The sequence below is a fragment of the Mytilus edulis genome, chromosome 8, assembly GCF_963676685.1.
Source record: "Mytilus edulis chromosome 8, xbMytEdul2.2, whole genome shotgun sequence".
Lineage (NCBI taxonomy): Eukaryota > Metazoa > Mollusca > Bivalvia > Mytilida > Mytilidae > Mytilus > Mytilus edulis.
In genome coordinates, this window is record NC_092351.1 from 13,305,218 (window position 1) to 13,329,326 (window position 24,109).

General features: G+C 30.7%; 3 protein-coding genes across 7 annotated transcripts; 2 read left to right on the forward strand and 1 right to left on the reverse strand.

Annotated features, from left to right (window-relative positions):
• The first annotated feature begins 1,552 nt into the window (after positions 1-1,552).
• LOC139483953 (putative ATP-dependent DNA helicase Q1) lies at positions 1,553-5,726 on the forward strand. Its single transcript, XM_071267676.1, has 4 exons — positions 1,553-1,834; positions 3,793-3,944; positions 4,324-4,380; positions 5,618-5,726. The coding sequence occupies exons 1-4, from the start codon at positions 1,553-1,555 to the stop codon at positions 5,724-5,726; spliced, it is 600 nt and encodes a 199-aa protein (XP_071123777.1).
• A 55-nt stretch (positions 5,727-5,781) lies between these two features.
• On the reverse strand, positions 5,782-10,702 carry LOC139484844 (uncharacterized). Its single transcript, XM_071268842.1, has 6 exons — positions 10,456-10,702; positions 9,394-9,471; positions 8,892-8,951; positions 7,745-7,810; positions 6,868-6,936; positions 5,782-6,163 (listed from the first exon to the last, which is right to left on the reverse strand). The coding sequence occupies exons 1-6, from the start codon at positions 10,647-10,649 to the stop codon at positions 5,887-5,889; spliced, it is 744 nt and encodes a 247-aa protein (XP_071124943.1). The 5' UTR covers positions 10,650-10,702; the 3' UTR covers positions 5,782-5,886.
• A 374-nt stretch (positions 10,703-11,076) lies between these two features.
• On the forward strand, positions 11,077-24,053 carry LOC139484845 (uncharacterized). Of its 5 annotated transcripts, none has more exons than XM_071268843.1 (11): positions 11,077-11,184; positions 15,510-15,597; positions 16,079-16,165; positions 16,681-16,830; positions 17,380-17,541; positions 18,397-18,500; positions 19,416-19,596; positions 20,045-20,197; positions 21,681-21,823; positions 22,918-22,969; positions 23,653-24,053. In XM_071268843.1, the coding sequence occupies exons 7-11, from the start codon at positions 19,564-19,566 to the stop codon at positions 23,674-23,676; spliced, it is 405 nt and encodes a 134-aa protein (XP_071124944.1). In that variant the 5' UTR covers positions 11,077-11,184; positions 15,510-15,597; positions 16,079-16,165; positions 16,681-16,830; positions 17,380-17,541; positions 18,397-18,500; positions 19,416-19,563; the 3' UTR covers positions 23,677-24,053. The 5 variants fall into 5 exon arrangements, 1 of the variants encoding a protein (XP_071124944.1); XR_011655169.1 differs by having other exon boundaries at positions 11,078-11,184; positions 21,681-21,888; positions 22,350-22,969; XR_011655166.1 differs by having other exon boundaries at positions 11,078-11,184; positions 22,350-22,969.
• The last annotated feature ends 56 nt before the right edge of the window (positions 24,054-24,109 follow it).

Sequence of the window (24,109 nt, forward strand, 5' to 3'; positions counted from 1 at the left end):
AATTTTGTTGGGTGTATAAAAACCACAGCGAATAAAAGTTACTGTTGTATGAATAGGGTATATACATATTAACCGGCAACAAGCAGACGGTTCGGTATTCAAACATTCTCAGTATAAAATAATAAGATCAGGACATTTTAAAAATTCTTAAAATAATAACCATGCTAATAAAGTAGATACGAAGAAGAAAAAATACAAAGGGGGTTAAGTGTATTATTCCCTAAGGTCTATATGTGCAGCAATTGGCTATTACTTTGTGTTCAAAATACTAGCAATATACTGTATGTTGAATTTTAAGTGATTGTCAAACTCATGTGAAAAGGGGTTGCCCGTTTGGCTGTGCGGAGTGTTTAGATACACAGTGAACTCTGGTCAGAATGGGAACGTTAAATCCGATGCACGCTGTTGGGAGAATGCCGATCTCTGTGCACGTTAATTCTGTGAATGGTCCGTAGACGGCCTGTTTTACAGCTAAATCTGTCTGTCCTATCAAATATCTTTTTTCGTGGCAGTCTTAACTTCGCGCCCTATTACCCGGTTGACATACCTTACAGAAAGTTCCTTTATTAGAGTGTTGTTAATTTGCTTTGAATGTACGAACATTCTACAGTCTCCTTTTTTAAATATTTTTTTATTTGTTAATCAATGCTGAATCATTTAATAAAATGATAATTCGTGAAGTCAATCTATAATAATTTTGATTGTTTTACAACATTATTTTGGACTCAATACATATATTTATTGTATAAGTCGAGAATGCGAGACTTATGCGTGCTTGTTCCAGCGTCGACGCCAGCAATGTATGACATGTATGAACTTGTGATATATCAGTTTAAGGGAATTACTAGTGGAAGGTCAATGATATTTGGTATACAGTGCACATTTAATGTCCATAAATTACACAAAGGCGAGACATATCTCTGTGTCAACAGTTTATATTACTTTTATGAAGAAAAAGTTGTTCAATTTATATTTAATTGAATTGTCGTAGTTAAATGTTCCTACCTGCCATGCATTACACGCTTTGTGTGACTTTCCTGCTTAGATATGTATTAAAGGGTGATTAAATTAATGAGACATCAACCCAACTGGTGCACATTTGATAAAAAAGACATCTATTCAAATATATTCAAGACTAATATATACCGATGTTTCCGTGAGATTTTGCGCCGTTCGTTTTAGATTGTAGTATCGTACTTTTGGGCAAGTTAAACGTTTAAAATCTATAAAAACATATCATCCGGATACATGAAACATATTGTACTTGTTAAAGTTGTAATTTCGGTGCTTTCATAATTTACATTCTAACATGACGTCCTTCAAACGCTTTGAGTACACACCCGTGGTAAAATATGAATATATTGCCAGTGCTGTTCCGATTGTACTCCCACGTCATCAATCTCCGGCGCAGAGATCATATCCGTTCCTTACGTGCTCCGCAATACTACACTTAATATGACCTCTGCCATACGATTGGCTGACTCCATGAGGAAATTTCCTCATGGCGGACAAGCGGAAGTATATAAGGTTGTGAAAAGGCTATTTGTAAAAAATGGCGGATTACGAAATCCAGCTTAGACGTCTTGGACTTGGTCATCCTAACATACTACTCAAACCTAAACAAATTGAAGTGTTGGACGAAATCAGAAAAGGAACACTTGAAACAGTTGCGATTTTGCCAACTGGTTATGGAAAGAGCCTCATATACCAACTGGCTCCGCTAATCTTGGACGGCACTGTGATTGTTTTTTCACCTCTCAGTGTCATCCAAGAAGAGCAAGTAAAACAGTTGAAGAACTCAGAAGCACTGAAATGTTGTATATTAAATACCAGGGTAAAAATCTACTCTTATTCTTAAGGTTCATCATAAGGAATTTAAAAATATGGCCGTGTTTACCCTAGCAGGGGCGTGTCCAGGATATTTTAAAGGGGGGGGGGGGCGTAGAATAAACCTTTTTTGGGCTTAAAAACATAAAATAATAGAGAATTGCACTATTGTAACGGTTCCTGACTTGGAGCATGTATATTTTATAGTTAAAGTGTCAGGGTGTGACATTTTTTATGCCAAGTTCTCTCCATTAATTGTCTATGGTATATTAAAATGATTGGATGGATCTTAACAGCAGTAGACCAATAACGAGAAATTCCAAACTCAAAGGAATAAGGAGTAACCAAGATTTTATGAACGAGAGGCGTGATTACGGTTGATGGTCCATGGGGAAGATCAGAAGCTCCTGAATTTCAACAATTTAGCATCAAATTATGAAGTAATCCCTCTATTTTTGATTAAGTTCGGGTTTCGTTGAACGACATACATGATACAAGACAAATAAACACTGAAGAATAAAGTTCTTTCGTTCTGAGTATTGCTTTAATGTGGAAATATACATATTTCTAGTATAACTAGCAGATTATAACGATATTTTTTTTTTTTTAAAGGGGGGGGCGTACGCCCATTACGCCCTTACCTGGACCCGCCCCTGCCTAGTCCAAATAATTATGACGCCTTGAAAGGCTATTATAATTTTTTTCTCGTCGATGTAAGGCGTCAAAGAAAAAAATTATAATAGCCTTTCAAGACGTCATAATTATTTGGACTATGTTTACCCCTAAAAATTTACTATATGAGTAAGAGAAACTGGTACATCTAGGAAAGTTTTAAGGCATGACAGATATATATATAATAGTTATATAAAGTAAACGTTTCAGAAAATTATAAACTTTACTAGATTTTGGTTTCCAGTTTTTTTCGTTCAGGCAGAAGGTGCCAAAATAAACTAAGTCGGAAAGAGGTTTGAGAATATCCCCTTATATAATACATGTTGTGAGTAATATTGATTTAAATGGACAATTGACATCTGCAGACAACAGGTGATTTAAACTGTGTAAATGATTTGACCTATGAAACGAAACTCATGTGTTTGTTTATTTTGCTATCTTCTGCAGACTGGAAAAAACTTGGACATCAAAATCCAGGTAAGGTTTTAATTTTCTGGATTGAGGATTTCATATTTTTAAGCCCAGGATTTGGGATAGAGGATTTTATAATTTATAGCTCGGTATTTTAGGATCAGGACCCCTCCGATTCTCCCTCTTTACACATGCATGTCAAAATCAGCAATTTTTTTTAAGGTCTAAAAGATCTTTTAAGTGAAATATTTCAGAATATGAGTGCGAAGAGATGATCACTAACTAATCCAATTTGTGATTTACCATTTGTTATTATAATTAGTTAAAAAAAAATGTATATGTAACAGATGACTGTAGTGGTAGCCTTAAGCCACCTGATGAGTACCCTTGGCCGGGACGAAACAGTTTTACTAACATACCAAATTAAAGTTAACTGATATTTGAAGACTTTGAGATATTCATGTCAATCTGGTACCAGTTACATGCTTATGCATGGCTCACCTGTTAATTTTTTTTTTTACTCAAATACTGTACTTAATATTTCAAGTTGTCAACTGCAGGTTATACATATACATATACATGTATATATATATGTATAACCTGCAGTTGACAACTTGAAATATTAAGTACAGTATTTGAGTATATATATATATATAAGGTTGTTCTAAATCTTGTAGTTACATGTACATGTATCATATGTTCAAAAGTATTTGGTTTCGTCAAGAAGTAGTTTCTGATTCATTGAATGGTGCATGAATTTGATAAAATCTAGATTCATAAATCATTATTCTTGATTGTTGGCTACACATGTATTTAATTTCTTCTGTTTCAGTTTCTAATAATTCTTGGTAGGTAGTTTAACTGTGCTCCTTTATTCCACAGGGAAGACTGTTGACTGCAGGGAATGAGGAAAATATCCAAGATCTTAAGTGTGATATAGATACTTCAGATATATCCAATTGTAACTTAATATTTGCTCATCCAGAAGCCTTCTTCTGTACTTCAGAAGGAAATGATCTTTTGGATTCCTCTAGGTATTAAACTATTTATATGCATGTATTAATTATATATAGAAAAAATAATCAAGAAATTAAAAAAAAAAGATTTTTGACTTATGCATCACTTCTTTCCCATGTTAAATTGTTCTTTAAAGCAATAATGCAATAAAAATGGAATGTTGATTTTGCAGTCTGGTTAAAATTAAGCAGTCCCTTAGAGTTTAGTTTTTCACATTTTTTTTCTGAAAACCACTTACATTGTTAAATTTTGCTAACAAATAATGATAATGTTACTGAGAATTCTGATCTTAATATGAATTTAGAACAACGTTATGTGTGCATTTAAAATACATCCAAGTGGCCAAAACAGTCAATAGTAAAATTCCATGTTTTTTTTACTTTATATTTCTTGTAGTTTCAAATCTTCAGTGAAGGCAATTTTTATTGACGAATGTCATAAAGTTGCAGATTGGTACGTTTCAGCTCTAGTTGTATTTTAATTTCAGATTCAGTTTGACAACTTTTTTCTGTTGGACAATAGCAAAATGTATTGAATATATGAATAACTACTGGTAACATTCCATACTTTTTAGGTGACCTTAATGGACATCTATTACACTTTATAAAACAATTTAAACGTAATTCTTTAAGCTTTTGTCCTGGTTGTGTGTTACCCCGTATATTGGTCAATAATTAACATAGTTTATATATTTTATCAAGCATTGGCCATTTCTTTGAAAGTAAAGTTTTTTTTCCAATTTTAAAAATCAATATTACTTATATAACCTCAATAATATTTTGTTGTTTTGTTTTTTTATATTACCATTGATTTAAAGTTCACATTTTGACATGAATTTCTATCAGATTTTACTGATACTGTTTGAAATGTTTTAAACAGATAATGTAAGTATAAAAGAGAAAGCAAGGTATGTATTTCCATTTCTAATGTTAAGACTTACCAGTAATGTATATGTTTTTTGTATATTTATTACTTCTAGCAAAACTCCTTACAGTTGGCCTAATGGAATTTATCTGCAACATGTAGCAAGACATTTTTTGAACTTAACAATAAGTAAAATTGATCTTAGGTGACCAATTTTTTATTAATTTATTTTCAGTGCATATCTGCATTTTACATGTTTTAGCTTCTGGTTTAATTTCCTGTTTTCATCCACTGTCAACTTCTATAATGCAGCTAGTATAAGCTTTTAATGTGTTTTTTTTAAAAGCTTTTTGTTAACATTTAGTAATTAATGCTTTTATCTTAATTTTTTATTTACATTTTATCTCACCCTTACTAACAACATACATTATAAAGAAGTCTGTATCTATAGGGTAATACACTTTTGCTGTATGTTGGTTCAATTCCAACTGCGGACAAACAATGTATATTATTTCAGCTATTAACATTCCACTGTGAATGCATTTTTTTCCAATTATCTGTGACCTGTATTGTTTTTGAAATATATTATTCATTCTTGGATTATTAGATTCAGTGGTTTTCTTTCAAATTTATTTCATGTAGATAACTAAAATTATAACAAATACAGAACACAAATTTTAAGACCATATTTAATAAAATCAGAGTTTTTATTGGAAAAAATGATTTCATATTGCTTATATCCCTTTTATTTGGTGGTGGTGTATTTAACTTTATTTATTAAATGGTTATCAAAATGCATGATCATTACTTCTTTTTTTATGAATAGGGGGAAATCCTTCAGGAAAGCTTTTGAACACCTGAAAGAGCTTCCAGGATTTTTTCCAGGAGTACCAAGATTGGGACTTCATTTGCTAAAAGGTAAAGATTATGCTTAGTGTTGAAGGTATTTTGTATCTTAGTCAAATTATCTCTACCAATATAGTAGTCTCATTGAAAATCATGCAAAATCTCCATATTTCATATCAGAAATCATTTTGAGAAAATCTGACCTAAAAATGCTTGCAGAAAATTATGATGATCATCATGATGATGATGTTAATAATACCGTGTTTTCATTTCTTCAATAATGCTCATGAAGATGTCTTTTTCGCTAAGATCTGTCTGACTACAAGTCCTTAACATGCTTGGGTAGTCATATGCAGCATTACTCTTTAAATTGAGTAGTTTTAATATTTGTTTTGTTCTATCCTGACATAAAATATTGACGTCTTCATCATCTTCTTCATCCTCTTCTGTGTGCAAGTTACAGGAATATTCATGGTCATTTGAATCACTTGCATTGTGCCCTTTGTGGTTGATATATGAATGGTCACTGTAAAAATAAACATTTAATGGTAGTAAAAGATATTTCATAGACATTGACTTAAGTCTTCAAGATTTGTATGAGAGTTGAGGATATATATGTTGAAAAATAGAAGTACTATTGCATATCAAATTTTCAAGATACTAAGCATTTACAAGATATGAAAGCATAAACTTTATTCAAACTCATAAATGATCTAGTTTAAGGTTATGTACAGTCTTTGACGTCACGTTTAGCAATGACATTTATAGGCCAAAAATATTCATAAAGTTCCGCTGACTTTTTTTTTGTATGTCAAATTTATACATTTTTTCAACTTGTAACATATCTTATTTTTTAAATGTATTAGAACCAGAATATCAGTACTGTAGTTGAAGAGTTGACACTGTCAATTTTGATTTGACGGCAGCAAATATTGGTCGCCAATAAAACTGCATTTGTGACCGTCAAATCAACAATTAACGGTGACAACTCTTTAATAACAGTATCGTTATTCCTTATTTACAAATGCTTATCTGCTTTTTTCAATTGATTGTACTTGCAAAAATTGTCTTTTGATTAAACAATAGAAATTACATGCCCACTCCTATTGGTGGTCAGACTGGACAAGCTGGAATTTTGCCCACCCAGTGCCAATTCCCACTGTGGAAGAGTGGACAAAGCAAAATCTACCCTGAGCTGTAGTGTGACCTAAACATATAGATGATATATACTTTGTAAAAGATCTTTTTACTCCTGATGATAGTATGCAATCCTCCTCTTGAATAACTGTGTCATTTATACTGAAAAAAGTTATATAAAACTGTTGATATGAATGTAACCACATGTGCATACTCATAATTCATTGTAATTTCACATTATGTAAAAAAGTACAAAATGATAGGTGATATTTTTTTTCTTCAGATTCCCATAAATGATAAATATTCCATTTTTCCTACAATTATTCTTTGTGCCTGGTACTTTTTTGCAAGTTGGTTGCTTTTCAGACTACATTTTAAACAATCAACTATAATTATTATATTCATGTTCATATTCATATATACATTGGTGTTTCAATAACTTTGTTATTTATGTATGTCACAGGATATGGATCTATTGCTTCTAAATGATTTTTTTAATTGGGGGAAGCTATCTCATTGACATGTAGACCATATTTTTTTGTCATGTGCATAATGTACTGTGTACTGTAACACCTATGTCCCTGGTTACATTTTCAACCCAACCACATTCTGTTTGAATTTTCCTGTCCCAAGCCAAGATCCTGTAATTTAAATGAGGCTGTTTGTTGCTGTGCTCCATAATTGTTTTTCATCTATTTTTTGCACTTTGATTAGGCCATAAGTTTTGTCAATTGAATTGTTTACATTTGTGATTACTTTGTCTTTTTTTAGCTGACTAAGCCATAACAGTTTTTATCGTTGTTAAAGACTTGACAGTAACCTATAGCTGTGATTTCTTTTGTGTCAATCTGTCTCTTGTGGAAAGTTGTCTCATACATGTCATATTGGCAATAATACCACATCTTCTTTTAATATAATATGAAATGTGTTGACATCACTTATTCTAAAGTTCCTACAGATAATTACTTACTCTGATTTGTCTATACTGCCAGCATCCCCTGCAGGACCAACTGTATGTGATAGACCAGGTTCTAGACTTCAAACAAATATATTTGTATTACTTTTTGAACAAATTCTCTGTTTATTTGTTTTGAGCAGTCCATAACCCTTCCCATACATGGTATTTTGTATATATATTGTTGTGAGCGGCACAGTACATTCTATTGAAAACTACTCTATCACATCATAGTACAAAATAAATATGGAATTTATCAAAATTTTCAAGCACTTGACTAGATACATATATTTGTACAGCCAAATTAATCAAATGTACATTGTATTATGCAAATGCCATTATTAAAAATTATTCCAAGTTTAAACTATAGCCTGTTATAAGGCCAAAGAAAAATATATGTGTGGTTCCAGTAACCCTACCGTCCCTACTTTTTTGGCTTGAAAATAGCCTACCCTAAAGATTTTATTGTCATTTTTCATTAAGCACTGTTAAAGTCAGAATGTTGCTCACATACATGCCATAGACTCAATGTAAAAAAAACACCATAAAATAAAAAAAAAATCCCTAACTACCTACCCTAACTTTTTTTCAGATGTAACTGGAACCACACATACTTTTTCATTTGGCCTAAGTAGATTTTTGTAAGTAGAGCCATCTTAACCATAGCATATGTAATTATATATACATTATACAGCTTTCATTATATATGCCTTAGAATTAAACATGACAAAAAATGCAAAGGTGCATTCATTATTCCAAAAGGTTTAATTAAATAAATATCCTATACTGTTTTAACTTTTAAAATTTTGAAAAATTTAAATAAAAAATCTCTTATACCTGTACTATGTTTATAAAAATGAATAATTAGCATTTAATGAATCACACAGTATACATATATAATAAAGGTAAGTTTCTGCCTTTGTTAGTCTTGTATTATTTTAATTTTAGTTTCTTGTGTACAATTTGGAAATTAGTATGGCGTTCATTATCACTGAACTAGTATATATTTGTTTAGGGGCCAGCTGAAGGACGCCTCCGGGTGCGGGAATTTCTCGCTACATTGAAGACCTGTTGGTGACTTTCTGCTGTTGTTTTTTATTTGGTCGGGTTGTTGTCTCTTTGACACATTCCCCATTTCCATTCTCAATTTTAAGTTACTTACTCAATGGAACCAAAGTGACCATTCCTTAAACAATCAATTATCTGTGGATCAGGTGAAATTCTAAAATCAGAATTAGAACTATGCAATTTATATGACATGAACATGATGAAAGCACATAAGTATATACCAATATTTACCAGTTTACAATTGAATAATTATATAGTCCAACTGTATATATTGTTACATTGAGTGCTACCCAACATAATATTATCTTTAATATTCTACTGAGATCAATAAAGGTCTTATTTTATGTCTTATATTAAATAGCAGCTAAATAATCAAAAAGATTTCAATCATGTCACTTAGTGTATCATTGGCAATGGAGACCAATTATCTAATATCAAACAAAGGTCAAAAGTACAAAAAGTGCAGTAAATGTTTGTTAATATTCATAATATTTATTTTAGTATTTTCAAGTCTTTTTTTTGTGTAGTGGTAGCTGAATTGTTGACATGAACCCTTCCCCACATTTCATGCGTATTCATCAACTATCTACACATACCCTGTGTCAGTAACCAATTGATTGACATGTTGTTCCTGAAACACAGCATGATCACTAAATGTATCAATTCTCTCAGTTCTACAAGAAAATCAACAGATAAAGTACATGTAATTCATATGTCAATCAAGAGACGCCCCGAGGAGCAGTACAATTACAGTTTAAATTAAAGTGTACAAATAATTGTGTTGATTTTTTTCATTGAAATTACAATACATGACAATAAAATTAAAACAATATTATATAAGAGAAGGGAGACAACAAATACAGTAAAAATTCTCAAAGATAATGAGTGAGTGAACACAATCAGTACCGTTTTATAATGAGAAGAAGAGCTGGACTACTCATGTGTTTATGCTTAATTTAACTCTTCTAGATTTTATTAAACTATCTATTAATTTAATCATTATGTTATTAACAAATGGATCTTCATTATAAATATTTTTTGTATCTTTCAATTTTAACTGGAAGGAGAAATTAACATCAATAAGTTACACAATCTTTTCATAGAGAAGTGAAGAAACAATGAAATCTTTAAAAAAAAATGTATTCTTGTTTAAATAGCTAGGAATGCCTAAATCGCTAACCTATATAATATACTTAAACCTCCACTCAATTTTGGTCAGGAAAATAAGAAGTTCTGTTTGTCAAACATGCAAAATTGCAATGTTACAAAGAATGTGATTATAAGAATATCAGTTACACCAAGTTGAAGAATAATTAATAATTATCTCAAGCTATGTTGTGTTCAATATTAAATAGAGATATCATAGCTACTGATAAATAACAGTCTTTAGTGGCTAGTTCATTGGTCAAACATGGTCCACTGCATGCACTATATATATATTTCTTACACCTTTTATTTGGCTTTTTTGATAAAAATTAAAAACTAATTTTGGGGGTTATTCATATGGACTTCTTTTAACTTCAGAGGTCCAGATCATTATTATTTAATAAGACATGGTCATGGATTACAAATTCATGAAAGACATTTATGTATAATATATCTAGTGTACATGTATACGGAAATGTTCATTATGTAGACAATTTAAGCACTTGAGTTACCTGTATATGTTCTCACTCCACTCTTTCAATTTCTTTAACGTACAATAGCAGGAGTTACACAATGTTTGTTTTTTGGTAGTTGGAATGTAAACTGATACAAAATTCTTTGTAAATTTGTCGAAAAAAGAAAAAAGGTCAGATTTCAAGGAATGAAATCTCCACGAATTTGTGGTATAACAAGCATTGCAAGACATATCAAATTATTTAAATTGAAGAAGAAATCCATAAAAAAAGTGAAATATGTATAAAAAACATCGCTACAGAAATAAAAATAATCCCTTTGCAGACTACTTTGTTTACATAATTTGACAGGAAATACAATCTATAACAGAAGTGCGACAATCAGCTTTTATTTGATAAATATAAATTTTTTAAATAAATTTCATTAAAACTTTTGTTATTCTTTTAAAATTGAAGATTGATTGATAAATTTTGATAAAAAAAGTCATCATAGGCATTTAATTTTTGTTTAGAGATTGAGAAGAAAAAGTACGCAAAAAAAGGTATGGCAGAGGTCATATTGAGTGTAGGAGGGTGTTCATGTTCCAAAACGTTGGAACCAATCAGATTATTATTTACTTTATAAGCGTTGGTTTGATTCGTTGGGGGTGTGTCTTATAAATGTATGACGAGTAGCCTCTGTATGAAGCATTGATCTCCTATGTGAAGGCATAGAAAGTGTACTATGGCGACCCGATGGCGGTAACAGAGAACAACAAAAACTATTTTGTAGCTTAATGCATGCAATACAACCTATCTGTCTGGTATTGGTAATACTTCTTTTTACCCATTCATGTAAAACATACTCTTTTTTGTCAAATAACACTTGAAATTAAATGAAGTTGCGGTGCATCGAAGGATCCAGCCTTCGGGGGACCGACTCCTGTCGTCCTGGTCGAAAATCGTCAAATTATTTTGATTGCTACCGAAAGAATATTCTTGTCATCTGTTTCACTAATAATATCTTAGAAATTAGGTGACTTACATGATGTCATTATACTCCTTCAAATGTCTTTAAATTTAAATGTCTTCTTATTTAAATTATTCAAAGGCCTTCAAATGCGGAACTAAATTCAATGAAATATTATGGGGGAGGGGTATCCAACCAGGTATCGGGATCGTTTGCCCTAGGTTCATTGCACGGAGTTTCTTCTCCCTGATACAGAGATCTCCATGGATGAAAATTGAACGATGGAGGAACTTTCACAATCATAAAATGTATCTACACCGTACAGTGTAACGCGATCGAAAGTATTTCATCCCTCCATATAAGGATAGGTGAACATGCTAATTCATTGCTTATTTAAATTATATTTATTTGAATTTTCATTATAAATACTATATATAGAAGTACATGTATATATTTTTTCAATAATTGCCGTTTGTAACCCTTCAAAGGCCAAGCCCTCATGCCCCCTCCATTTACCTTAGTCGAGCATGACCAATAGCTATCACGAAGGTCCCCATGTAGTTTTCTTGCTACTTTCGGTAATTGTTAAAAATCATGTGGAGCTTATTTTTTACGGACACTCAAATTCAGAAGTCATGAACCCATTACCGGTATGGCTGGTTTGCAGCAACGACAAAACGAGTAGTACGGGTAAAAGGGTCCGGTTATGTAAAAGGTTAAAAAGATTTGTAAAGCAAACGTTGTCAAATGAAAAGGTTTTTAATTACTTTATCTAGCAAATCCATGCTATGCAACATGCATCTTTCGAGTTTAAATAGAAACCGGAAATGCGGATATTTCAATTTGATTGTAAACTACAAAATGAATTTGGAACTACGATACAATATTTCTTTGCAGGAAATTAAAGGGGCACTAGCTACGAGATATATAAAAAATCTAAAGTTTGATTTTTTTGGTTCAATCAATAATGAAAGTGAAATAGTGAAATAACAATTTGCTTTTTGCAGCCAAAAAGGTTAAATTTTGTCAAATTACGCTAAGAAACATTGATAATTAGTAATTCACTTGCAAGTGAATGAGTCGACCTCTTTTTAATCCGTATTCATGTGAACTTCAATTTAACCCCATGCTAGAGATTGACAACTAATGCATTGTACGTGTACTGGTTATTTAAAGAAAAAGAATGTCAACAATAAAAGTGAAACTACGGTAAATCATTTGATTATTAATTCGATGCACATAAAATCATTCATATACGGTTAAAAGCAATGAGAACCATCTATTTTTAATCTATAAAATAAAATCAAACACACCTATAAAAATCTAATTGCACGTGTTGTTTTAATCTTTTCATATCTTTATTTATGTTTACATCGCTTATATGGTCATATTAGGTCAAATCGATAGTTAATTAGATGGCGTCTGGACTAAAATACACACGAAACGAATCTAAATATTATCTACCCCATGCTCTGTTAACTGTTTATTTTAGACTTTTGATAGTTTGGATAAATGTTTTACATAGTTATAAATCAAATATGAGAATTTGAGTCAAATCGGTGACCATGAATTTGACAGCTAATGCCCCTTTAAAAGTTTTTACTTTTTAACTTTTAAAGTAATTCTATATTATCGTTACAATACCGCAGTACTCGAGTTATTTGCAATGAAATAATAATTACTGTTTTACGTCTTATTTTGTACTTCTTAAAAAGGGGGATGCTGATAGCGTAACTAAGTCAAAATAAAAGCATGTGATAGTCCGTTCGCCCTATTTTCATGTATGATATGTATATGATACATTAATGAACGAGATATATATATTTTATATCCATTAAAATTAAATACAGAATACTTGCTAAATTTATATAAATTAAATAAAATTCTTGGCTGCATTGTTACACTTTAATTTATAATTAAATTCTGAGAAACTTATTTCCTAGTAAGGTAATTGCATACAGATACAAACTTAGTCATCAATGAATTGTCATGTCATGGTTTCTTTTATACACATTAAACATGCCACCAAGGACCTATACATACAATTTATGTTATTAACACATCATGGACCATAATAAAACAGAAGACCTATGTAGCTATTATCAACACATCATGGGCTCTTAAACTACAATGAAACAGAAGACCATGGATCAATTAGACACACCATAATCTCTTTTATACATATAACCCATGAGACCATGGACTTATAATTAACACATCTATTAACACATGACACCATAGACATAATTCATGTTATTAACACATCATGGACTCTTATACCACAATAAAGATAGACCCTGGACCAATTAGACTCAAAAACATGCCATGGTCTCATATTACGCATATTACACATGAGACCAAGGACCTATTCATGTACATGCTATATATCTGTCATAAGCATATCATTTAAACCACAAATAAACATAAGATCCTGGACCACACAAAACTGTAAATGGCATGCCATGGTCTCATTAATGCATATTACACGTGAGACCTTGGACCTAAACATATCTCGGACTTTTAAACCACAAAGAAACATGAGACTAAGGACCAAATAGACAGTAAATAACATGCTATGGTCTCATTAATACATATTACACATGAGACCATGGACCTATAAATCTGTAAATAACACTTCATAGACTCTTATACCACAAAGAAACAAGACCATGGACCATTAGTCTGTTTTCCAATTCCTGTAATTAGAGACTACTTTTTTGGTTGCCTCCCTTAGGAGTATATTAATGTTTAATGGCAATGGAGATCTAGTAGAAAAAGCAAACATATCTGTGCATTTTGTGGGTAACCATTAAGTTTTTCGATTCATTTAAAAACATTTAACTCTGTGTTAAGCTAAATACTTTTTATAGATTTTAAATTTGTTAAAACGTTAATATATCACTTTCAACTTAAGCTGAGTGGTCAAATACCAGATTACGATTGACCAAGGGAAGTTATTTGTTTAAAAAGTGTGTAGTTACAGAATCAAATTGGTAATTGGTAAAGGAATTGTTTTACATTAAAAAAAATAATGATGTAAAACATGTAGTAGACTGTAAAAAATAAAAAATTATATCAATTATTTGAATGATAGCTAACAATAGTTCTTACAAAGGATACTATAATTATGATACAGTACACTTCAATTTATGATATGTAATAAGCAAGTCTTTACCTGTTTGATATATATATGTATTCATATATATTTAACATGCTATATATGTTATAATATCATTTTACTTTTATTCCAGTCTGAAAATAATTATACAAGCTGCATCATTTTTCTAATTCTGTAAAGATTTCAGAGATGTCAATTTCCCAAGTGTTGAAAAGAAAACTGTAATGTTTTGTGTATTTAGTTCTTTAAGATTCTATTTTGACTTAAATTTAGTAACTTTACATAGTCAGTCAAGCCAATTAAAATGTTTTAGTCCTATATGTGTGTAAACTTTAATTTGTGCATATTTATTTACATATTATTTTTCATAAAATGGAAATAATAGATAAACAGTATCAATATAGAAGATCACATGAGTAGTAGATAAATCATGGTGATGGTTATAGTATGAGAGAGAGAAAAATCTGTTGAGTTAGAGATTATATATTTAAAAAATTAAAGTTGTCTCTAGTTATCCTACATTATGCTACTTAGTACATGTAGTATATTCATAGTGTATTTTATATGGAATATTGATCACTGTTTAAATTTATTTTAAATGCTTTCAAAATTCAAAATAACTTATTACAGGTATTTTACAGTTATTCAAATATTATTTTTATGCCCCATTTATGGGCATTATGTTTTCTGGTCTGTGCATCCGTCTGTTCGTTTGTCCATTCGTCTATCTGTCCCACTTCAGGTTAAAGTTTTTGGTAGAGGTAGTTTTTAATGAAGCTGAAGTCCAATCAACTTGAAACTTAGTATGCATGTTCCATTTGATATGATCTTTCTAATTTTAATGCCAAGTAAGAGATTATCCCCCATTTTCACGCTCCGCTGAACATAGTAAATGATAGTGCCCAGGGGCATCCGTGTACTGGGGACACATTCTTGTTTTTTATAAATGTAAAAAGTGTTTTTTTCTTATATAATTTTCCTTAGTATCGCTCTTGATTACTTGAATTTAGTATGTTATACTTTTAGGTGGAGAATTTCAAAGATGAATATCCAGAATATGCTATTATTTGTATGGCTGTTGTTAATAATGCCATTGTGCATGTTGTATCAACTGGTATGTATCTGTAATCATACATTTGAGACATTTTTTCTCTGATTAACTTTTATCATGCCATGTCTTAAACAAATATTACCACATGTATTATTACATTTAATGGACTTATTAACCATAGTAAAAGTAACCAACCCTGAAAAAATATTGATAGATTATTGAAGGGTCTCCAATTAAGAGTTTCTCTGCAAAAATCTCATGAAAGACAAACAAACATCCGCTTGTTAGAAAGATCTATTTTAGAGTTAAAATATGATAAATGAAATAGACATATATATGGTCAATTTTTAAATGTAATAATTTCAGTAGACCTGTGCTATTTATAAATTCAACTTTCTTTTTTTTAAATTTTACATTTTAATACATTTGTACTTTTAAAAGAGTTTCTTTGCTTTTCGAGTATTAACTTATTAAACTGAGATAGATTTAAACAGCAAATGTTGATATATTGAAAAGATATATATGTTTTTTGTATTATATTCAGGTTCAGTACAGATGAAGTTTATGTTGGTTCAAAATTAGCATGTAACAAAGACGTACAAAGATATACTTCTTGGCATGCAGTTTAATGGTAAACCTACAGAATATATAAAAAAGAAGATGTGGTATGATTGCCAATTAGACAACTATCCACAAAAGACCAAAATGACACAGACATTAACAATTATAGGTCACTGTACGGCCTTCAACAATGAGCAAAGCCCATACCCGCATAGTCAGCTATAAAAGGCCCCGATATGACAATGTAAAACAATTCAAACGAGAAAACCAACTAATATGTTTATATTACATATCCTTCTTCATGCATATTTTTTTCCTTTTGTTCTGCTTCACATTTTTATTCTTCCACATAAGTTATGTTTCACTGTTCAACTACTGGACCCATTTTAAGCAATTAGCTTGATTTTACTGCATAATGTACACATGGGTACATGTTGCAATATCTCAAATATAGAAAAATAGATGTATTAATATTTATGGTTAGTGAAATGAGTCTTTTTAGTTGAAGGGAAAACCAAGTGGCATATTGTAATTAGAGCTGTTAAACCATAGTTTTATGATACTGATACAGTGCTTGTTTTTCAGAGGCAGACAAAACTCCAGATCAGGCTGCAGACAATAATATTGTATCAATACCATACTCTTCTGTGCTGGAAACTAACGTCTATGATTTGCATGTTGGCATCATGAGAACTCCGATATCCAAATCAGCTAAACCAATCACTTCTCTATCTAGTATGACACAATTTATTTTTATGTATTTTCTTTTTTTTAATATTAATAATGTATGGTTTTCATTGTTATATCCTTGTAACTTGAAAACATTTTTAAATAGCACATTTTTAATGGTTTACCATTATAACTTACATGACTTACTGATAGGATGTTATAACTTTCTATTTAACCTCGATAAAGGGGGATATGATGCAGCTTATTGGCTTGCCTGTTTTCATGACATTTTTTGCACTTGGTTGCAGTTTATATACATTCTAGGATTGAAAGCCTTTGGCTTAGAAAACATCAGCATAATGACCCATATCTTTTCCCTTTGGTATTTAATCCTTTGTAATGTTTTGCCTATATTTCTGATATTTACATATTTCTTTTTAAGATACAGGCTCTTTGGGTTTAATTGTTCTTTTAGAATTGGTCTATTCCATGGGCATAATCTTTTGATAGACAGTGTTACAAATAATACTCATTATTTTACTTATCTTTTACACCATCAACTTTTGTAGTCACATCAATCAGTCGTAATGCAAATTGCTATTGAATATCTTTTAGTATATAAATGGTACTGAAGAAGAATGTGTAGAAACTGTCAACCATGATCCAATAGAGCCTTAGAAAATATGAGAAGGGGACAAGGAAATGCAGGAGACGGATGAAGAACAAGGGGGCATAATTTTTCAAGACAGGACAGGAGAAAGGGCAAGAACCAGAGGGGTAAACACATGTTCGATATGAAGATAATTCAATACAGGTTGTTTTTTTATGTCTGTCTAGGTTAAGGAACTTTTATTTTTTCATAAATAATTAAAGTTATTCATTGTATGTATTTCAAAGAGACCAAATGATATAGTAGTTAACAACAGTTCACTTTTCTATCTCCAACAATGAGCAAAACCCATTACACTTATCCAGCCATGACAGTCCCTGAAATTACAAATGATAAACATAAAATTCCTGTACAAAACAATATACAAATATAATATCAGAAGACAACCAATGAATTACACTGGATTTGTCCTTTTTTTCTGTTGTACTAATAGGAGAAATAGAGGTAATATCGAAATAAAAAAAGAACTTAATTACATAAATCGCTTAAATTTTTAAATTATTTGGTTTGTGTACAGCTTATTTGAAAACAATAATAAAAAATATAGGTCACCGATGAGTTAAAAAAGAAATTTCAGTTTTATTGCCAAAAAATGCATTTTTGCATCAAAGGGAGATTATTTGGAGCTTTTTCAATGAAATAGATATTTTAAAAGTCATCTGGGGCCAAACCTAATCAATTTTTTTTTATTAAATTTTGTACCATATCATAAAGTTATAACTAATAGTGTAATAAATAAAATTTGTAATGAGAAAGACAAATGTTTATTTTTTCTCTTAACCAAATACAGTCGTAACATTTCTTAGCGAAACGTGATCGGTTTTATAGAATATTTCAGATGAGATCATAGTTTAATAATTCAAACCCAATTTCATAGAAATTTCGTGATGACGACCCTTTGATTATCTTTAAAGTTAACCTGGTCATACTTTAATTTAGTTTCTTTTTTGGGGGGTTTACAGTTAGATGGACGGATAGATCATGATCTTGAAGGGAATTTGGTAATACCCTAAGATGATGTTGTGAAGCTGTTACCTCATCATATAGCCGAATGTTTATTCTGAAGGTATATATTGTATCACAATAAAGGAGTATTTCTAAACAGATTGGTTTCCTAATGTCATCTTAAATGTAAGTAGTGGGTACCAAACGACAATTTAAAATTTTGATCTGAATTGTTGTTACGCTATATGACACACAACGTGTTAAAACATACTGATTTGCTCACATACAATTTTGAATATGGTTGACCAAAGTTCATCAAATGACAATAATAAGACATTATAATGAATATCCTTTTCACGTATAAATTTTTGTACCCGCGAGCCTCCTTAAGTGTTAAATTTTTATCCTTTTAGAATAAGTTTATTTAATAATTGATAACTTTACTCAGAGCAAACTTATTGTTTAAAGCTTGGTTAACAACATGATACAGAAAATCTAATGAACTGTCAAATTATTTTTAAAGAAGTCTTTAACTGTTACAGCAACAGGAGATATCTGTACAGAAAAAAGAAGCTGTAAATTGGCCATTTAAAACATAAATGTTGGGTACATGCAAAAAAAATACCATTAACACAAAACAAATGATTGATTGATTGAAAATTTGTTGCTAAACATCCAGTGGTGAATATTTCATGCATGTTCAGGATGACATAATAAATTACAAATATATTAAAGGAAATATGTCTGAAATGTTTTTATGTCCCACCTACGATAGTAGAGGGGCATTATGTTTTCTGGTCTGTGCGTCCTTCCATCCGTCTGTTCGTTTGTTCGTCTGTCCATCCATCCCTTCATCTAGTAGGTATATAATTTGAGTTGATAACATGCATGTAACTGCAGATTTTAAAATAATTTTTCATAGCCTACATTAAATCATGCATTAAGATAGAACTACATCCTTGTTTATTTTGCTTTGTTTATAGTTAATATTCTTTGGAAATCGGGTATTATTAGAGATGTCTTTTTTTTTTTTTAGGTATAAAGACTGTATACCACTTTCCATAGGGGAATGAACAGCTTACCAGTTCACAGCAAATGAAAGTTGCATTTATAATGCAGTGTCCATTATCCTCTATAGAAATGAAGATACGGCTGTGGTACTGAAGCTGGCTGAAGTGTTGAAAATGGTGGATAATATGGTACCATTTCCAAAATATGTAAGAATACAATATATGTTTTTTGTATTTTCCTTTATTTTATACCCTTCTATTACAGATAGAAAATAGAATTGTTTGTTGCTCCTTCATAAATCTTATGACTGGAAACATTTGTTTGCTGAACAGTTCTCTTAAATTGTTAAATCATATAAAGCAAGTATAAAATTCAACATTAAGACCTGTTTATTTAAAAATATTTATAATTGCAATTTACAATCCATTCATATGATCACAATCTGGTGCTTCAATCAATTTCACTATAATGTAGTATGATAAAAGAGTAGCACATAAGTATACAAATGTAAACCAAAAGGATATGCATAAAAAAATTATGTAAATCACAGATTACCATTAAGGGGTTATCTATGCTTGGCAATATTAATTTTTTTTTTTTTGCCTGTAGAAAGGTATATTTATTCTTATGGTATTATTGTAATATTTCTCTAAGATTGTAGAAGAATTCAAAGAGAAAACTGACCTGTGGGTTAAATCTACCCTGCAGCAGGTGATTGCAGCCTCGACAGCAGAGGAAGTAGAGTATGGATGCAGAAAAGAGCTGGTCTCGACTATTCAATATCCATACACTACAGGGACCCGAATAGTATAAAGTTTCTCAAAATAATTTTTATGATTTAAAAGTTTAAAAAATATATTAATATGAAAATGAGGAAATGTGGTATGATTTCCAATGAGATTACTCTCCACAAAAGACAAAATTACACATTTATTTAACAACTACAGGTCCCAGCCTAATCTTCAACATTAAGTACAGTCCATATTGCATAATGGGCTATAAAAGCTCCAAAATGACAAATCTAAAACCATTCAAACAAGAAAACTTACAGCCTGATTTATGTACAAAATAATGAATGAAAAATGCACATATTTCCTTAAAACAAATAGTTATAGTTCTGTTCTGTATATGATTACTGGTCAACTTCTTTTGTCAAGCCTTCGACTTCAGTCGAAAAAGCGAGACTAAGCGATCCTACAATCCGTCGTCGTCGGCGGCGTCCACAAATATTCACTCTGTGGTTAAAGTTTTTGAAATTTTAATAACTTTCTTAAACTATACTGAATTTCTACCAAACTTGGACAGAAGCTTGTTTATGATCATAAGAAAGTATCCAGAAGTAAATTTTGTAAAAATAAAATTCTATTTTTTCCGTATTTACTTTTAAATGGACTTAGTTTTTCTGAGAGGAAACATTACATTCACTCTGTGGTTAAAGTTTTTAAATTTTAATAACTTTCATAAACTATCCTTGATTTGTACCAAACTTGGACAGAAGCTTGTTTATGATCATAAGATAGTATCAAGAAGAAAATTTTGTGAAAATAAATTTCCACTTTTCCGTATTTTACTTATAAATGGACTTAGTTTTTCTGCGAGGAAACATTACATTCACTCTGTGGTTAAAGTTTTTAAAATTTTAATAACTTTCATAAACTATCCTTGATTTGTACCAAACTTGGACAGAAGCTTGTTTATGATCATAAGATAGAATCAAGAAGAAAATTTTGTAAAAATAAATTTCCACTTTTCCGTATTTTACTTATAAATGGACTTAGATTTTTTGCCAGAAACAAAACATTCACTCTGTGGTTTAAGTTTTTAAAATTTTTATAATGTTCTTAAACTATCCTGGATTTCTACCAAACTTTGACAAAATATTGTTTCTGATCATAAGATATTATTCAGAAGTAAATTTTGTAAAAAAAAATTTCACTTTTTCTGTATTTTACTTATAAATGGACTTAGTTTTTCTTCCAGTTAACATTACATACAGTCTGCAGTTAAAGTTTATAAAACATTTATTAGATTCATAAACTATCCTGGATTTTTTATCAAACTTGGAAGCTTCTTTCAATCAAAAGACAGTATCGAGAGGGAAATTTTTATTGATGTTTTTCCTCATTTTTGTTGAGTCTGCGATTAACAGCAAAAGTAGGCGGGACACTGGGTTCTGTGGAACCCTTACGAATTTTATTGATGATCAATGCATGAAATAGTAGACCAAGTATTCTGTTTTTAATTTTGCTACCTATGTGTATTATCTATAGCTTTGTTATTTTTGTTTCAGCTGTTTCCCATTGTTTTCATGTCCAATACAACAGCACTGCAAAAAATACCAGCAGTACAGCAGCTGATCCTGCCACCATTGACATCCTCAGCTAGACCATCATCTTTACACTTGGTTTTGATGCCTACCAAGCCAAGACATATGTAAGATATAAAAGGTGTAGGCCTCACTTTATCCTGCAATCAGCTAACTATTGTACAAATAACAGGTACAAACATAGTTTTTTGCTTTATTTGTATATTTTGGAAAAGTATCAAATCTATTTGTACTCGCTACGATGCAGATATCCACTCAAAATATATCATGCTAACAATTTCTATGTTTTTAATTTGTTTCTTTTTTTACAAGCATCGCTCACATTGTTAACACATACATTTATAGTGTGTGGAATGGCAATTCCATTATAAAGGTTGATGTAAAGTCTGATTTTCGTATTCCTTAGGAGTGACTAAAAAATATTTCATATTCTGAGGAGTTCAGCAAATTATCTAAAGAATTTTTAAAAAAATTATCTGACTTGAATTCAACATAAATACATTTAAGTTTACATCACAAAGCATTTTGAAGTAAAATGTAATAAATTTATGGACACTGAAATGCATTTTTGTTTTTATTTTTGAATTTAGTTATACTTTTATAATATATTTTTTTATTATTTTCTTCATACAGCTCTGCATCTATCAACTCTATCTACAATGAGGTTCCAGATGTCTGCTCATTGGGACCTTATGGAAGCAGTATTGAGGATTGTGTGCTTTTTTGCCCTTCAGTTATGCTGTTTTCTGGACAGCCATCACAAGGTTATAACCCCAGGCTGGGTGGAATGTACCATTTGTGGACAGTTGGTTCATGATACATGCATGGGTGTCACTGCAGCAACCTTTAGCTTGCAGGATGATTTACCATGTGGATGTGATTGCCTGCAAAAAGGAGAGTTTTAACAGAAAAGATTGAAACTACCTAGCTCTCGTTAAAAAAACTCTCCCTTTATCCAGTCTAATTTACCCAAATATAAAATTCTGTGTTTTCAATACTTAGTACTTCATTTCTATGGAAATTTTACCAAAATATTTCTATAAGTTTTTTCTATATTTTTGTTGATTGTAAGTTTATTTTTATGTACACCATTTAGAGATAAGTCTTAGGCTATTGGAACAGTATTTTGTATTGTGTTAGCTACAATGATCTACAATGTATTTAACATTGCATACTTATAATATTATTTTTTTTATTTCAGCATTGAATACTACACAAATTTACAGGTTAAAGACCTTGATATGGATTTCGATGTAAGTGAAAGAACAAACATATATTAAATAATGCTGACTCAGATCACTACAAATGAACACTAAAATGAGAAGAAACACAAGTTATACAAATATTATGTATTTTGTTTTTGTTGTAAATAGCCAAAACATGATTTCTTCTTTGAACAGTATGCCATACTTTTTGTTTTACAGTTCTTCTGGTGATGAAATATTATATTAAGGTGGTACCAAAGCCCTTGGCTAAAATTGATTTGGATTGTTTAATTTCTACAAATTTTGACAAAATGTTTACTTTGAGCCTTTGACCAAAATAAAAAAAAATTCAAAAAAACATGAACCACACAATTTATAGGAAAAAACTCAATAGATTTACAGCAGTTTGACACACATAAAATTTGATCATTCAAAAGCTTAATATTTAACATCAATAAATAGTGATTTAAACATTCAGCTGATTTAACAGAGTTATCTCCCAGTTGTGTTATGTACCACATTAAAAGGGCATTGTCATGGTCCACAGAGTACTGATTTCATATGAAATTTCAATATAAGAAAATTCTGTTGACCTGTAAACTTCTAGTATCATTCATGTAGATCAAGAGGAATACATGTTGAAATGTGAAATTGGTATATAGATTGAATTATAGTGAAAAAGTTTTCAAACTGATTCAAATGATTTAACATTTTGTTCTTATTAATTTTAGGTTTATATACAAGTTCTATGTTAAAAAGAAGAAGTAAACAAGCCTATGGCTGAACTGGTTCTCATGAGACATAAACCAGCTGACCACTGTCAATCATCTCATGTTGACAACTTTATATCATTCCATGTTGATCACTGCATATCATTGTGACATCCATTTTCATTTTTTTCATCTTCAAAAAACGTTTATCTCTAGATGTTTGTAGCAAAACCTGTTGACTAAATCTATATTTAAAGTGGCAACCCATGTATTTAAATTTGTTTTATGATATATAATCTCTTATATCAACTTTTTAGCTCACCTGGCCTAAAGGGCCAATTGAGCTTTTCTCATCACTTGTAGTCTGTCGTCATTAACTTTAATAAAAATCTTCTCCTCTGAAACTACTGGGCAAAATTTAACCAAACAATCATCATTGGGGTATCTCGTTTCAAAAATGTGTCCGGTGACAGGGCAA

What these genes read in the sequence shown, in the direction of transcription:
- LOC139483953 (XM_071267676.1), top strand. Translation starts at nt 1,553, where the DNA reads ATGGCGGATTACGAAATCCAGCTTAGACGTCTTGGACTTGGTCATCCT. An exon ending in GTTGTATATTAAATACCAGG is followed by an intron (nt 1,835 to 3,792) that starts GTAAAAATCTAC and finishes TTTATTCCACAG; the next exon opens with GGAAGACTGTTGACTGCAGG. An exon ending in GATCTTTTGGATTCCTCTAG is followed by an intron (nt 3,945 to 4,323) that starts GTATTAAACTAT and finishes TATTTCTTGTAG; the next exon opens with TTTCAAATCTTCAGTGAAGG.
- LOC139484845 (XM_071268843.1), top strand. Translation starts at nt 19,564, where the DNA reads ATGGTGGATAATATGGTACCATTTCCAAAATAT. An exon ending in TGGTACCATTTCCAAAATAT is followed by an intron (nt 19,597 to 20,044) that starts GTAAGAATACAA and finishes TATTTCTCTAAG; the next exon opens with ATTGTAGAAGAATTCAAAGA. An exon ending in ACACTACAGGGACCCGAATA is followed by an intron (nt 20,198 to 21,680) that starts GTATAAAGTTTC and finishes TTTTTGTTTCAG; the next exon opens with CTGTTTCCCATTGTTTTCAT.
- LOC139484844 (XM_071268842.1), bottom strand. Translation starts at nt 10,649, where the DNA reads ATGTCTTGCAATGCTTGTTATACCACAAATTCGTGGAGATTTCATTCC. An exon ending in TGGAGTGAGAACATATACAG is followed by an intron (nt 9,472 to 10,455) that starts GTAACTCAAGTG and finishes ATTTTCTTGTAG; the next exon opens with AACTGAGAGAATTGATACAT. An exon ending in GGTCACTTTGGTTCCATTGA is followed by an intron (nt 7,811 to 8,891) that starts GTAAGTAACTTA and finishes ATTTGTTTGAAG; the next exon opens with TCTAGAACCTGGTCTATCAC.